Source organism: Syngnathus acus, chromosome 9 (assembly GCF_901709675.1).
Source record: "Syngnathus acus chromosome 9, fSynAcu1.2, whole genome shotgun sequence".
In the NCBI taxonomy this organism is placed as follows: domain Eukaryota; kingdom Metazoa; phylum Chordata; class Actinopteri; order Syngnathiformes; family Syngnathidae; genus Syngnathus; species Syngnathus acus.
This window is the reverse complement of record NC_051094.1, coordinates 19,392,815-19,407,496: the sequence shown is the minus strand read 5'-3', so window position 1 is coordinate 19,407,496 and position 14,682 is coordinate 19,392,815. Positions and strand designations below refer to the sequence as shown.

Below are 14,682 nucleotides of genomic sequence, written 5' to 3'. Positions count from 1 at the left end.
CGGTTCATCAAGCAAGAATGGGAAAGAATTCCACATGAGAAGCTAAGAGAATTAGTCTCCTCTCTTCCAAAACGTTTATTGAGTGTTATTAAATGGAAAGGTGGTGTAACGAAGTGGTAAACAAGCCCTTTCCCAACTTCTACTGCACGTGTTGCAGCCATGAAATTCTAAGTTAATTATTATTTGAAAAATAAAATAAAGTTTATGAGTTTGAGCATTAAATATGTTGTCTTTGTAGTGTATTCAATTGAATATAGGTTGAAAAGGATTTTAAAATCATTGTATCTTGTTATTATTTACATTTTACACAATTTCCCAACTTCAACCGAATCCGGTTTGTAGTAAAACAGATGTAATCTCTGGTGGGGACACTGTGATCTCTGATGATAACCTGTGACCTTTACGGAATCAGATGTATCCTCTCTGACCTTGATCAAACTTCCTTTGATCTGACTTTTGGGCATGGTATGGCTATGGTGTTGTTTTGTGTCCACAATGTCAGATTTGCAATTGAGAACCATATCACGGATTGGCTAGGAAATGTCTACTCCTACATCTCACAACTGTGCACAAAGGTGCAAACCCACCTGTTGCGGCCAATTCTACCATCTGGCAAAATACTCCACCAATGAGCACAGTTAGATTGTGTTTATGCTAGACTTGCGCCCAGAACAGAAATAGGTGTGCAGTGGCGGCTCGCCCATACATAGAAGGCAGTAGGACACTATCCTGAGCTCTGCTGAGGCACCTTCAATGAAGAAAAACTACAAATCCTGGTCTTTGATGTTTTATTTCGTTGGTAAGTTGTTTGTTCTGTAATTGCCCCTTTGCCTACAATTATTAATAATAATAATAATAATGATAATAATAATAATAACAATAATAATATATTGTATTTATATTGCGATTGGCTGGCAACCGGTTCAGGGTGTCCCCTGCCTACTGCCCGATGACGGCTGGGATAGGCTCCAGCACACCCGCGACCCCCGTGGGGACAAAGCGGTGCAGAAAATGGATGGATGGATTTATATTGCGCTATTCTATAGGAGCCTATACTCAAAACGCTCACAGTAGATGCATTATTACATACACACACTCAATTCGTAGTCCAGTGGTGGTAAGCCATGTTGACTTCAAAAACATTGCCATATTGTATCTCTAATATTGGTAATACCAATTTAGAGATTTTTCCAAAAATTGACATTGTAGTTTTAAGGTTGTAAGAAATGTTTAATATACTATTAAGAGTAACAACTGTCAATGTAATTTGAAACGAAAAAGTTAAAGGTTAACTTTGCCAGCAAATTCAACTGGTGTGGATCACAAATTCACAAATGCATACTGAAGGCATATTCTCAAAAATCTTTAAAACCACAGAGTTGCACTCTTTCCTTGCGGTACATATCAAGCAGTGACAAGTCAGTAAGCACACTGAGCTCATGTTGCCTATCATCTGACTGGGAGAACTCATCTGGTCCTTCTCCACAGCCACCTTTTTGTGAATGACTGGGGTAACCTGGGTGTACCATGAGTTCTGCTGTGACCACCCGTTCTTCAGGACTTGACGCAACACAGGAGGACATACTGAAGGCATGGCGGAGGGCCAGCCGAAGGTTGAAGACAGACATGTTCCGGCCTACTGTGGTCAGTCCCAGGTACACGTCTGGCCATCTGTGAATACGGAAAGGGATTGACTGTCATTTTTATTACTGTAATTGACAGTTTAGCAAATCTTGAGCAGATTATTATCGTTTAACCAAAGGCTGGCAAGCTTCTGAAGAGAGAAAGGACTAGTTTGTAAATAATCTGCCTTTTTGGGGCTGCCTCGATCTGTTTGAGGATGGACAGCTTTCACCCTAACCAGGTCTCACTCTTTCCAGAAACATTACTGTTAGAGCCTTCCAGGACATGAGAGCAGGCTGAGTTACAGGTGGCTAGCTCACTTACTACTAGAATGGGTATGGAGTGTGAAAGCTTGCGGTAACTAGCGCTATGCTGGATGCTTACAATGCTGTGTGTAGATAAGACCGATAAACTTAGTACACATACATAGTGCAACACTATATACTGATATGTTTTCTATGGAGATGGCACCGCGGATGGCCGCATCGGTGACTCGCTCTCTGCTACTTTGTCTTACTTTGTGTGTTTTCTGCGTCTTCTGCTGCCCATCCCGGATCACTTTTACCAGAGAAGAACTGTTAAACATCGGACAGTCTTCTCCTGGTACTTTTTCTCCAGTTTTCTCTGACCCAGACTGTTTGACGGAGATTTTAGCCGGAGCGGCGGCGCTATACAAGCTAGCATGCCGAAGACGGCGGAGTAGCTAGCGCGCCGGAGCCCTCGTGAAGCTGAGGCAGAGAGGGTTCCGTTCTCCCCTACCATCAATTCATCTGGCGAATGTCCGCTCCCTGGCGAACAAGATGAACGAACTGCTGCTTCTCATCCCACGGAACCCGGACGTTAGCGGTTCTGCTGCCCTGTGCTTCACTGAATCGTGGCTCTCCGAACTCGTCCCCGACCATGCCGTGCAGCTACCTGGATCTAGGCTAATCCGCGCCGATCGCAGCACGGGGCTCTCGGGAAAAGCAAAGGGAGGTGGTCTGTGTTTCTATCTTAATGAACGTTGGTGTACTGATGTCACGGTGTTGAAAGAGTCTTGCAGCCCTCTCCTAGAAACACTTTTCATAAATTACCGGCCATTTTATTCACCACGGGAGTTCTCCTCGATCGTCATGGCGGCTGTTTACATTCCACCACACGCACGTGCAATCAAAGCCACGCAGCTGCTGGCTGATCAGGTAACAGACATGGAGAAAATACTACCAAACTCACTAATCATTGTTCTGGGTGATTTTAACAGGGCGAACCTCGCACACGAACTCCCCAAATACAGACAGCACATAACATGTCCCACCAGAGGGGCACAGACACTGGACCACTGCTTCACCGTAATAAAGGATGCATACTGCTCTGTGCCTCGTGCAGCTTTAGGACTCTCGGATCACTGTCTAGTTCATCTGATCCCAGCCTACAGGCAGAAATAAAAAAAAATTAAGCCTGTAGTGAGGACTGTGAGAAATAAAAAAAATTTAAGCCTGTAGTGAGGACTGCGAGGACAGCGTTACAGAGTACTGTATGCCAAAACCAGCAGACACAGAGGCAGCTTCTTCCCCCAGGCTGTCGCTCCGATGAACTCACACTACTCTTAGAGTCTCAGAGACATTGCTGTGCAATAACATCCTGCTCTCGACGCTTTATCTTTGAATTGTCTATATTATGTGTCCTATGTGTCCACTCTGCATGCATTGCAGCCTGGTCATCCTGGGAGAGGGATCTTCCCATCTGTGGTCTCTTCTCGAGGTTTCTCATTTCCCCTAGTAGGAGTTTTAAGTGTTTCCTTGCCCTCCTGGGAGTTTAAGATCAGGGGATGTTTGAGAATATTTGTCAATTTTCGCACATGTCCTGAGTGTTGTTAGTCACCTAAATGTTGAACAGAGGCTGAGATGTACCGAAGTCAAATTCCTTGTTTGGCATGCTCAAACATGGCCAATAAAAATACAAAATCTTGAATCTTGAATAATGCGACACGAGTTGAGGCCTTCTTCCCTGGCCAGTCTTATGACACAGTGCTAGCTCCCAATAAGAGTACTTATAGTTGCCGACAAACAGCTGTCAGATTCCTACTGTCATCATCTGTTGCCGCATAAATAGTCACTTCAAATGCAAATTGGGACTTAGACGACAATATATTTCATTTAGAAATCCTCTGATGGGAAATAACCTAGATCCGCTTACTAGAGTGAAACTTGGTTTTATAAATATTAGATCACTTTCTGCGAAAACACGACTAGTTAATTACCTCAGAGACCATAATCTTAACATGATTGGTTTTTATGAGACCTGGTTAAAGCCTAATGAGCTATTGCACGAGCGGACAACAATGGAGAAACGGACAGAAAAAACAGAAACATTATGAAAATAATTATGTGTAAATCATATTTAGAATTTCTGTAATCACAGTATATTTGAAAAATTTAAACAATTTTTATTGTATATTTAATTTTAATTTAATTTATTATCTCTTTGTATGTCAGCGACGAGAATACTTGTCACTGACATTAATGACGCAGGATACCGTCGGCGAGTATTCTCGTCGCTGTGCTTACTGAGCGAGAAGAAGGATAAGTGCACTTCTCACCAGGAGTGCAGGGTGGCGGACCTCGAGCAGTACACGAGGATGAACGATCGTTACGAGGATTTACATCAAACCCCAGTTCTATGCCCGTGCCGGCCGATAAAAACGGAGGTGAGGACATGGAACAGGAAGCTAATGCTACCGAGCATCAAGTAGTTGCCTTTCTTAACTCCAAAGGCATTTCTGTGGACTACGACAGCATCGAGGTCTGCCACTTGTTGCCCAAAAGGAATACAAATAGAAAACAAGCTGTAATTATGAGTTTTGCCAACAGAAAACACAAGACCACCGTATAAAAACAAGGTAGAATGTTAAAAGGAACTAACGTGTATATGAACGAACACCTGACAAAAGTCAACGCTGAGATCACCTGGAAAGCATGAGCCATGAGAAAACAACGAAAAATTCAAAGCACATGAACAACAAATTGCAAAGTACCGTATTTTCTGCACTATAAGGCGCACTTAAAAGCCTTTAATTTACTCAAAAAAACACAGTACGCCTTATAATCCGGGCCACCTTATATATGGATCAATTGGTGAATTTGTTGATCCATACTGGTTGTACACAGCGCTCTACCAAAATGTTTCAGTACGACTAGTAAATTACAAGGTCGCATCGCTTTCAGCATTATGACAACCGTAGTCAGGGGCGTCACTGAAGTAATAGCGGTAAACACTCATAGTATGAGTCTCATGCTGTGCTTACTCCTAATCCAACAACACCACTTGTGTGTATAAAGACGCCAAAATGACACGCATGCCACTATCTGCCAATGGCTTGTGGACGCCTGGGCTGATATATCAGTCTCAACAGTGGTACAGGAATAATAACTGACTGAACTGCCAGGGAATAGCAGAGACACTGACACGGATAAAGATGAGAGGGAGCCCGGGCATAATGAATGCCGCACTCGCCCAACTGTTCAATTCAGACACGGAAGAGGAAGAATTTGACGGATTTGTGGACGGGGTTATGTAAATGTACATTAACATTTGAACAACGTCGTGTTATTGTGCAATGTTTGTATTGTGTATCGTTCAACTGTTAAAAATAATCTTCAATTCGGACACGGAAGAGGAAGAATTCGATGGATTCGTGGACGGGGATATGTAAATATGCACATTAATGTTTGAACAACGTCATGTTATTGTGCAATGTTTGTACTGTATATCGTTCCACTGTTCAAAAAAACTTCAATTTGGAGAAGAGGAAGAATTCAACAGATTCGTGGACAGGGATATGTAAATATGCACATTAACGTTTGAACAACGTTGTGTTATTGTGCAATGTCTGTGTTGTATATTGTTCAACTGTTCAAAAAAACTTCGATTTGGACACGGAAGAGGAAGAATTCGATGTATTCGTGGACAGGATATGTAAACGTCGTGTTATTGTGCAAGGTTTGTTTTGTATATCGTTCAACTGTTCAAAAAAACTTAAATTCAGACACGGAAGAGGAAGAATTCGACGGAGTGTGACTGAGGGAAGTGTCCGGCCGAGCGTGCTCTGGCACGGGCATGACAGCATACAGAATTCAAGAGTGAATTCTGTGTGTTTGGGTCAAAGTCTAGACCTGAATCCAATTAAGAATCTCTAGAAAAAACTGAAAACTGAGGTTCACAAACACTCTCCATTCAACCTCACTGAGCTCGAGCTGTTTTGCAGAATGGGAAAAAATTCAGTCTCTTGATGTGCATCACTGATAGAGATACACCCTAAGTGACTTGCAGCTGTAATCACAGCAAAAGGTGGCGCTACCAAGAATTAATTTACTCAATGGGGCTAAATAATTTTGAACGCAAGATTTTTCAGTTATTTTATTTGGTAAAGTTTAAAATAGCCAATAAATTTCATTCCACTTCATGATTGTGTCCCACTTGATGTGGATTCTTCACAAAAAACATATCTTTGTTTGAAACCTGAATTGTAAGAATAGGTCAAAAAGTTCAAGGGGGGAGTATACGTTTGCAAGGCACTGCATATTTCAATATAGCTCACTGTAACTACCAGCAGCAGCAGTTCCTTTAACTTTTACACAATGTGTTTATAGGCTGCTTTTTTTAATCACGACTTTAAAAGCTGTGTGCATTTTAGGACAGATGCTATTTTGATTGTATTAGACATCTTTAAGACAGACCGGTGACCTTTGTAATTCTTCCACTAATAAGTTTTAATTTTCTACAATATATATTGTGATCTTTATTTATAAAAGTGCTTTTATGGCTCCCAGGAGCTGTTTATATCAGCCAAGGTATGTACACATGATATTTGCTATTTTGATTGTATTAGACTTCTTGAAAACAAAACTTTCTCAGATATCTAGCTGCTTTATAATTTGTATTTTTCTACACAAAAGGTATTTATTACTGTATTCATTATCACAAATTAACAATGAATGCGGCGGCACAGAGAAGCACTGTTTAGCACAGGGGTGGGCAAACTACGGCCCGCGGGCCACATCCGGCCCACGGGGCCGTTTAATCCGGCCCGCCAAACCTGAATAAATTGTATTAATTTTTTTTGGGGTCATTTTCCCTGCAATTACTATGTTTCCCCAGTAGATGGGGAAGCGCCCGCCCGCGCATTTACTCCCGGGAGCCGCGTCAGAAAGCTCGGTGCACACTCACAAGTGCGTGTGCGTGCGTACTCAGTAGTACGTAGTAATTTCATCTATCAGTGCCGAATTTCGAGTGTAGGCTGTGACGTCAATATTCTCGTAATTCGCGCGCTGAGTTTTCAGATACAGTTTTACGCTAATGCCACCCACAAACCTTCCCCTGGAATCCTTCCATTAAAATGAGTGGCCCGAAGAAAAGAAAGGTGGACAGTGAGTGCCGAATGTTAAAAAAGAGTGGACAATTTGGCTCGACCTACGTGTGTGAGAAGACGTTCAGCCACATGAACGTCAACAAAGCCCGTCACAGATCTAGGTTAACGGACCGACACTTCGGCTCTATCCTAAAAATTACCACAACAAATTTTACAAATTTTAATACAATTTATTCAGGTTTGGCGGGGCGGATTAAACGGCCCCGTGGGCCGGATGTGGCCCGCGGGCCGTAGTTTGCCCACCCCTGCTCCAGACTATGATGCACTAGCCAAAAAGGGAAACCAACAATACTATTGATTTCTTTATTACTTTATTTAGATGTATTCTTTCACTGATTCTTCAAGATGATGTATTTGGTCAGAATGTTTGCCGTTGGATGTGATTTCGCCTCATTAGATAAACATATTTCATAAATCTGACCTGCAGGCGCTGAAGTGATGGAAAATGTTATTCATCATAACAGTGTCGTATTTAATAAGAATCACTGATAGTAGTTTTTTGGTGAAATATTTTTTTAATGCTGTTAATAAATGCATTTGTTTTCAAAAAGCTTTTTTTTAATATCCATGCTTTAGTATCTACTAAAAGTAAAAACCTTTTATGCAATTTATATTACTTCACACAAACACTACATCCATCTGCTCCTGGTTCGGCCCCCCGGTCAAAATTTAGAACCCAATTCGGCCCGCAAGTCAAAAAGTTTGCCCACCCCTGGTTTAGCACATCTGCCTCATAGTGCAGAGGTTGCGGGTTCGATTCCGACTCTGGCCTCCCTGCGTTGAGTTTGCATGTAAATATGCAATTCACAGTGTTCCAGTTTCCTTCCACATTCCAAAAACATACATGGTAGCAGGCGGATCAGTGCAGCGTCGGCAGTAATGCGGACTCTGTACCGGTCCGTCAGCCAAAAGGCAAAGCTCTCAATTTACCGGTCGATCTACGCTCCTACCCTCACCTATGGTCACGAGCTATGGGTCGTGACCGAAAGAATGAGATACCGGATACAAGCGGCCGAAATGAGTTTCCTCCGCAGGGTGTCCGGGCTCTCCCTTCGAGATAGGGTGAGAAGCATCTGGGAGCGACTCGGCGTAAAGCCGCTGCTCCTCCACGTTGAAAGGAGCCAGATGAGGTGGCTCGGGCATCTCATCAGAATGCCTCCTGGACGCCTCCCTGGGGAGGTGTTCCGGGCATGTCCCACCGGCAGGAGACCCTGTGGACAACCCAGGACGCGCTGGAGAGACTATGTTTCTCAGCTGGCCTGGGAACGCCTTGGGATCCCCCGGGATGAGCTGGATGAAGTGGCTGGGGAGAGGGAAGTCTGGGAGTCCCTCCTAAAACTGGATGGATGGATGGATGGATGGATGGATGGATGGATGGATGGATGGTAGGCTAATTGATCACTTCAAATTGCCCGTAGGTGTGAGAGTGAAAGCAGATGGTTGTTGTCTCTGTGTGCCCTGCGATTGGCTGGTAACAAGTTCAGGGTGTCCCCCGCCTACTGTTCGAAGTCAGCTGGGATAGGCTCCAGCAAGCCCGCGACCCTCGTGAGAAAAAAGCAGTTAAGAAAGTGGATGGATAATGATCAGTACATGTATTTGTTTAATAGTTCTATTATTTCATGTGTAATTTCATTTCTATTGCTTAAGAAAAAACATGATAAAATCAAAAAGGTTTCTTTATAATTAAAAAAAAACCATGATATTCTGTTTTTGTAATATCACCCACCCCTATGGAAATGGACAAGTTCGTAGATTTTGAATATGAAATAAATCAAGCAAAGATTGTCACTTCACCAATGCCAGTTTGGGTTGTGTGCGTACACAGGCAGCCAGAAAGGCAGGCACGCTCGCACGCACGCACGTACACACGCACACATACACACACGCACACACACTCGCACACACAACTGCACGCGCGCAAAAACTAATGTACTAGTATCGATACTCAGGTACCTGGTATCAATAGTGTACCTGTCCAAATGTGAAATGGTACCATCCCTGTTAGAAAATACTAACAAGAGCAATCCAGAAAAAGGCTGGATTAATTATTTTTTTAGGAAAGCTATGGGTATCGGGTAGTGGGGTTTATGTAAGATGAAAGTTTTTGGTGAACAAAGAACATAGACATGAATAAATATTTATTTAAGGTTGGTCTAGGGCAGGGGTCACCAACCTTTCTTAAACGGAAGGCTACTTCCTGGGTACTGATTAAGGCAAAGGGCTACCAGTTTGACACACATTTCTGAAATAGCAAATTTGCTCAATTTGGCTTTCACTATGTGTTATTATTGTCATTTCCAGTTCACATGTGTGATCTTAACAAGAATAGCAAAAATACAGTCAAACCTTGGTTTTTGACCACAATCCGTTCCAGAAGGCGGTTCGAGAAGCGAATCGGTCGAATTCCGAATCTATTTTTCCCATTACAAATTATGGAAATTTTTAAAATCCGTTTCAAGACAAAAAAATAGGCCGTTGACCACTTCGACGAATGCTAAACCATCGTCGAGTGGCTTTGCCTTTTTTTAAGCCCGCGACAAAAAAAAACTGTGCCTTTTTTAAGCATTTTTTTATTTGCGCAAATTTGTCCGATCGCGCAACTGCAGCGCACCGCCGAACGCGCAACCGTAGCGTGTCGCCCACCGTGCAGGTCGCATTATTGTGACTGAGCCGTCGCTGAAATTTAGAAAATATTTTTAAAGTCCTGCTGTACTTTCCAAAATTTAAGTGGACCTAAGTGCGCAGGGAGCTTAATTTTGTCCAATCGCGCAACTGCAGCGCACCGCCGAACGCGCAACAGCAGCGCGTCGCCGACCGCGCAACTGCACCGCGCTGGTCGCATTATTGTGACAGAGCCGTCGCTAAAATTTAGAAAATATTTTTAAAGTCCTGATGTACTTTCCAAAATTTAAGTGGACCTCAGTGCGCAGGGAGCTTAATTTGGTCCGATCGCGCGACCGCAGCGCGCCGGGCGCTCACTGTCGCATTGCTTTAAGAGCGTCTTTGTGTTTTAGGATCGCTTTACTGCTCCCACTTGCTTTCTTTGGAGGCATGATTAGGGGTTAATACAATCCTCAAAGTAACGAAAATAGAATAACAACGGAGTCAGTCGGCTCTTACAAGTACCTGGGTGTTCACCTGAACAATAAACTGGACTGGACTGTTAACACTCAGGCCCTATACAAGAAGGGCCAAAGCAGACTCCACCTGCTGCGCAGACTGAGGTCCTTCGGAGTGAGGGACGGCCTCCTGAGGACCTTCTACGACTCTGTGGTGGCGTCCGCCATTTTTTATGGGGTGGTCTGCTGGAGCAGCGGCATCACTGCAGCGGAGAAGAAGAGACTGGACAAGGTGGTGAAGAAAGCTGTCCTGGGCTGCAGTCTGGACCGGGTGGAGGTGGTGGGGGAGAGGAGGATGGTGGCTAAGCTGTCCTCCATCATGGACAATGTCTCCCACCCCCTTCATGAGACTGTCAGAGCCCTGGAGAGCTCCATCAGTGACCGGCTTCGTCACCCACGATGCACCACCGAGAGGCATCGCAGGTCCTTCCTCCCTGCTGCCATCAGACTGTACAACCAGGCCGATCATTGTAGCTAACGGACAATAATAACATGCAATAATTTAATTATATATATCTTTTACTTTTTAAAATCTTTTACCCCCTTCCCCGCATGCGCGTGTGTGTGTGTGTGTATATGTTAAGTGTATTGCTGCTAACACAGGAGTTTCCCCATTGAGGGAATAATAAAGGATTATCTAATCTAATCTAATCCGGGCCGCGCGGTCGGGTTTTCTCGAGTCCTCCCGGCTCATCTCGCGAGGTTCGACCTCCGAATTTTGTTCGACAACCGAAGCAAAAAAATCTTGAATTTTTTGTTCGAATTCCGATTATTTCGAGAACCGGGACGTTCGAAAACCGAGGTTTGACTGTAAAATAAATAGATGCAGCTCACTGACAAGTGCCGCTATTTGAGCTAATTTTAGAACAGTCCTGCGGGCGACTCATGCGGTCCTCACGGGCGACCTGGTGCCCGCGGGCACCGTGTTGGTGACCCCTGGAGTCATGCACCACCCAAATAAAACCCTCACACACACCTTATTCCATAACGCTTGAAAACAGGGATGGAGTCAAGAGCGTCTTTCTCCACCTGTGCGTAGAAACTTTTAAGATGTGCTGGCAGCCATTGGCAGCTGTGTAAACCTGGCTCCACTGGAACACGAGTATATGGAATTCTGTGATCTGACAGGACCTGTGCAAACACCTCGCGTACCTCTGCAACACAAGATCATAAATTGATATCAATAGACAATATCGTTTCACAGGCAAGCATCTACAATTAACTAAACAGGCATTAAAGTACTTCTGGTTGTGCTGATCTAAAGGTTCTGTACAGTATTCAGGGGTTTCCCTCAATTAAGACCTAGAAGACCTGGTACGCTATGCCAGAAAATTTCCCAATTATGCCATCGCATCTAATTTGACCAGTGATCAGAATTTAATCAAACTGGATTTGCCTGTTGATGAGTCGTTAGAGGACTTGGAAGCCTACAGCGACGCATTTTATTGTAAATGCGCCTAACAACAACCCGAGGCCATGAATACCCGAGCCAAGTCGAACCCAAGCGAAAAGGAAATCTCTGACATCAGTGAGTCTATAACATCTATAAAACTACAACTCAAGAAGCTTGATCTACTCGAGCAACTGACTACTGATGTAAAAGAACTGAAGCACTCTGTGGAGTTTAACAACTCACTCATCGAGGTGCTAAAGGCTGACAATTCGTCACTTCGGACTGAAGTAAACCACCTCAAACATTTGACAGCCGAACTACAAAGAGACAAAGTCAACAAGGCAAACTCCATTCTTGATCTGCAGTGCCGAAGTATGAGGGATAACATCATTATACACGGACTTACAGAAACAAAAGATGAAACTCACCGGAGATCAGAAGAACTTGTCAAAACATTTCTTGTCAACGAATTGAAAATGAAGCCTGAGGACGTCGGAGCTGTTCGCTTCTCCAGAGTACATCCCAGCGGCGCCTGGAAAGCGGACTTTAAAACGATGATGATGATGAGAGTACATCGCCTCGGGAGGACCAGAACCGACCAACAGAGGAGGCTCCGTCCCATTGTGGCTAAAGTCGTTGACTCAAAGATGAAGTCTGCCGTCATGTCGAGGGGCAGAGAGCTAAAAGGCTCTAACTACTCCATCAGCGATCAGTTCCCTCCGGAGATCATGAACAGATGGAGGCTGCTTCACCCGATCATGGCCGAGGCAAGGAAAGCCAAAAAGACCGCTCGACTGTTCATTGACTAGCTTTACATCGAGGGCAAACTGTACAGGAACCCCCGAACAACTTATTGGCTGAGTGGAGGAGATGGAGACATTAATTCTGAACTCCAAGAAGAACTGTCTGCCAACTTGCAACATGCCGCCTCCCCCCAACTGTAAACACAGGCGCGTGATGATGACGTCATCAAAAACAGCGTCCATGTTGTCATGACAACCACTGAACCTGGAGACGGTGAATGGCTTATTTCGCTCTTTCTCTCCCCATCTCACCACTCGCCCCCCTCTTTTTCCTCTTTTCCTCTCTCTTACATTTATTTTCTCATTTTTGGCTTGGGAACTGGCCTGAATACTGTAGGAACTAGGGGTGTAAATCGCGGGTTTTGTCACGATACGATATCATATCGATACAAAGGACCGCGATACGATTATTGCCGATATCTTAAAGCCTGCTGTGATTCATTCACGATACAGTGCTCCACGATCGATATTTTTATGTATTTTTTTAAAATAAAAAATATAGAACAATATCCTGATTTATAACAATTCATACGCAAAATCAACAAGGTACTGCAAACTCTTTATTTAGGAAATTACAAGAGTATTGTAGTATACAAAGTGCTTATTTTAACACTGAACTTTATCGAATTCCTATATTTGTTCTCATATAAGTAAAGAAAAATGAATATTCTTTCTTTTTTTTGTAATACCATTAACTTTAAAGTGCATTACTGAACTATTTATTTACAATAATTTTAATTGTCCGTTGAGCCATCTTTTCTTTGGAATCCAAAGTGCTTCCAAACGAATGACTTGAAGCCCAAAGGGGAGCGAATTTCCTCGTCTTCTTGGACACTAGCCATAGCACCAGCCCAGGAGCCGCGTAGTTGTCGGCTCAGTCTTTCACGTGCCTGCTCTGCTCACAACACAGCACGCCGCGCACTGCTCCCGGAAAGAGGAAGCAAGCAACAATGAACTGGATTTCAAAATAAAGTCGCGTCTAATGTCCGAGGTCAAACACGGCGATATAAATCGATGTTTACGTTTAGCATCGATGCCAATAAATCGTAGAGCATTATATCGATTCATCGATGTGTATCGATGAATCGTTACACCCCTAATAGGAACTGAATGTCCTCTCAGTTTAGATCTTTTAAGTTGAAGCTTTAATAACTTTCATTCACAGTTACAGGTAATATAATATTGACTCCTCCTCACTTGGCCTGTACAGCAACATTTCTCTCTCCCACTGTTCAACACCCTCTCACTTCCTCAGTCTCTTAAAGGGGTAGCGTCTAATTATCACAACACTACAAATACTACTGACTAGGTAGGACGAGGCAATTGTCTGTTTGTCTGCTCTGTGATAATACAGCGGGTAATGTCTACAGAGTAGGGGTGTAACGATTCATCGATACACATCGATTAATCGATATAATGCTCTACGATTTATTGGCATCGATGCTAAACGTAAACATCGATTTATATCGCCGTATTTGACCTCGGACATTAGACGCGACTTTATTTTGAAATCCAGTTCATTGTTGCTTGCTTCCTCTTTCCGGGAGCAGTACGAGGCGCGTTGTGTTGTGAGCAGAGCAGGCACGTGAAAGGGGAGCCGACAACTACGCGGCTCCTGGGCTGGTGCTATGGCTAGTGTCCAAGAAGACGAGGAAATTCGCTCCCCTTTGGGCTTCAAGTCATTCGTTTGGAAGCACTTTGGATTCCAAAGAAAAGATGGCTCAACGGACAATTAAAATTATTGTAAATAAATAGTTCAGTAATGCACTTTAAAGTTAATGGTATTACAAAAAAAGAAAGAATATTCATTTTTCTTTACTTATATGAGAAAAAAATATAGGAATTTGATAAAGTTCAGTGTTAAAATAAGCACTTTGTATACTACAATACTCTTGTAATTTCCTAAATAAAGAGTTTGCAGTACCTTGTTGATTTTGCGTATGAATTGTTATAAATCAGGATATTGTTCTATATTTTTTATTTAAAAAATAAAAATAAAAATATCGATCGTGGAGCACTATATCGTGATGTATCGTGAATGAATCACAGCAGGCTTTAAGATATCGGCAAATATCGTATCGTGATTCTTTGTATCGATATGATATCGTATCGTGACAAAACCCGCGATTTACACCCCTACTACAGAGTGTTCTTGTGTGTTTGAGTGTGTGGGTGTATGTGTGTACGTCTGTCAGGCCCGCTTTGGTATGGGTGAGTGTATGTATATGTCCATGGTCTTAAATGTGTCTTTGTTGCTGGATCTCAGTAAATCTCACTCGTTACCCTGTGGATGGCATTTAATGAAATGGACAGTGAAGGAGACGAGGTGATAAATTG

General features: G+C 43.2%; 2 protein-coding genes across 4 annotated transcripts in view; one reads left to right on the top strand and one right to left on the bottom strand.

The window, feature by feature from the left end:
* Nucleotides 1-771: 771 nt before the first annotated feature.
* The window catches only part of ydjc (YdjC chitooligosaccharide deacetylase homolog), a 72,355-nt gene continuing 58,444 nt past the window's right edge, over nt 772-14,682 (bottom strand). The window contains exons 5-6 of one of the 3 annotated variants that reach the window (XM_037259546.1): nt 11,126-11,303; nt 772-1,671 (exon numbers count right to left, since the gene is read on the bottom strand). In XM_037259546.1, coding sequence (XP_037115441.1) covers nt 1,356-1,671; nt 11,126-11,303 — 494 coding nt within the window. In that variant the 3' untranslated portion in view covers nt 772-1,355. The remainder of the gene's footprint in view (nt 1,672-11,125; nt 11,304-14,682) is intronic. The other 2 variants (XM_037259547.1, XM_037259548.1) reach the window with 2 other exon arrangements.
* LOC119127540 lies at nt 11,612-12,665 on the top strand. The gene is made up of 2 exons (XM_037259558.1): nt 11,612-12,061; nt 12,116-12,665. Exons 1-2 carry the CDS (start codon nt 11,626-11,628, stop codon nt 12,349-12,351), a joined length of 672 nt encoding a protein of 223 aa, XP_037115453.1. The 5' UTR covers nt 11,612-11,625; the 3' UTR covers nt 12,352-12,665.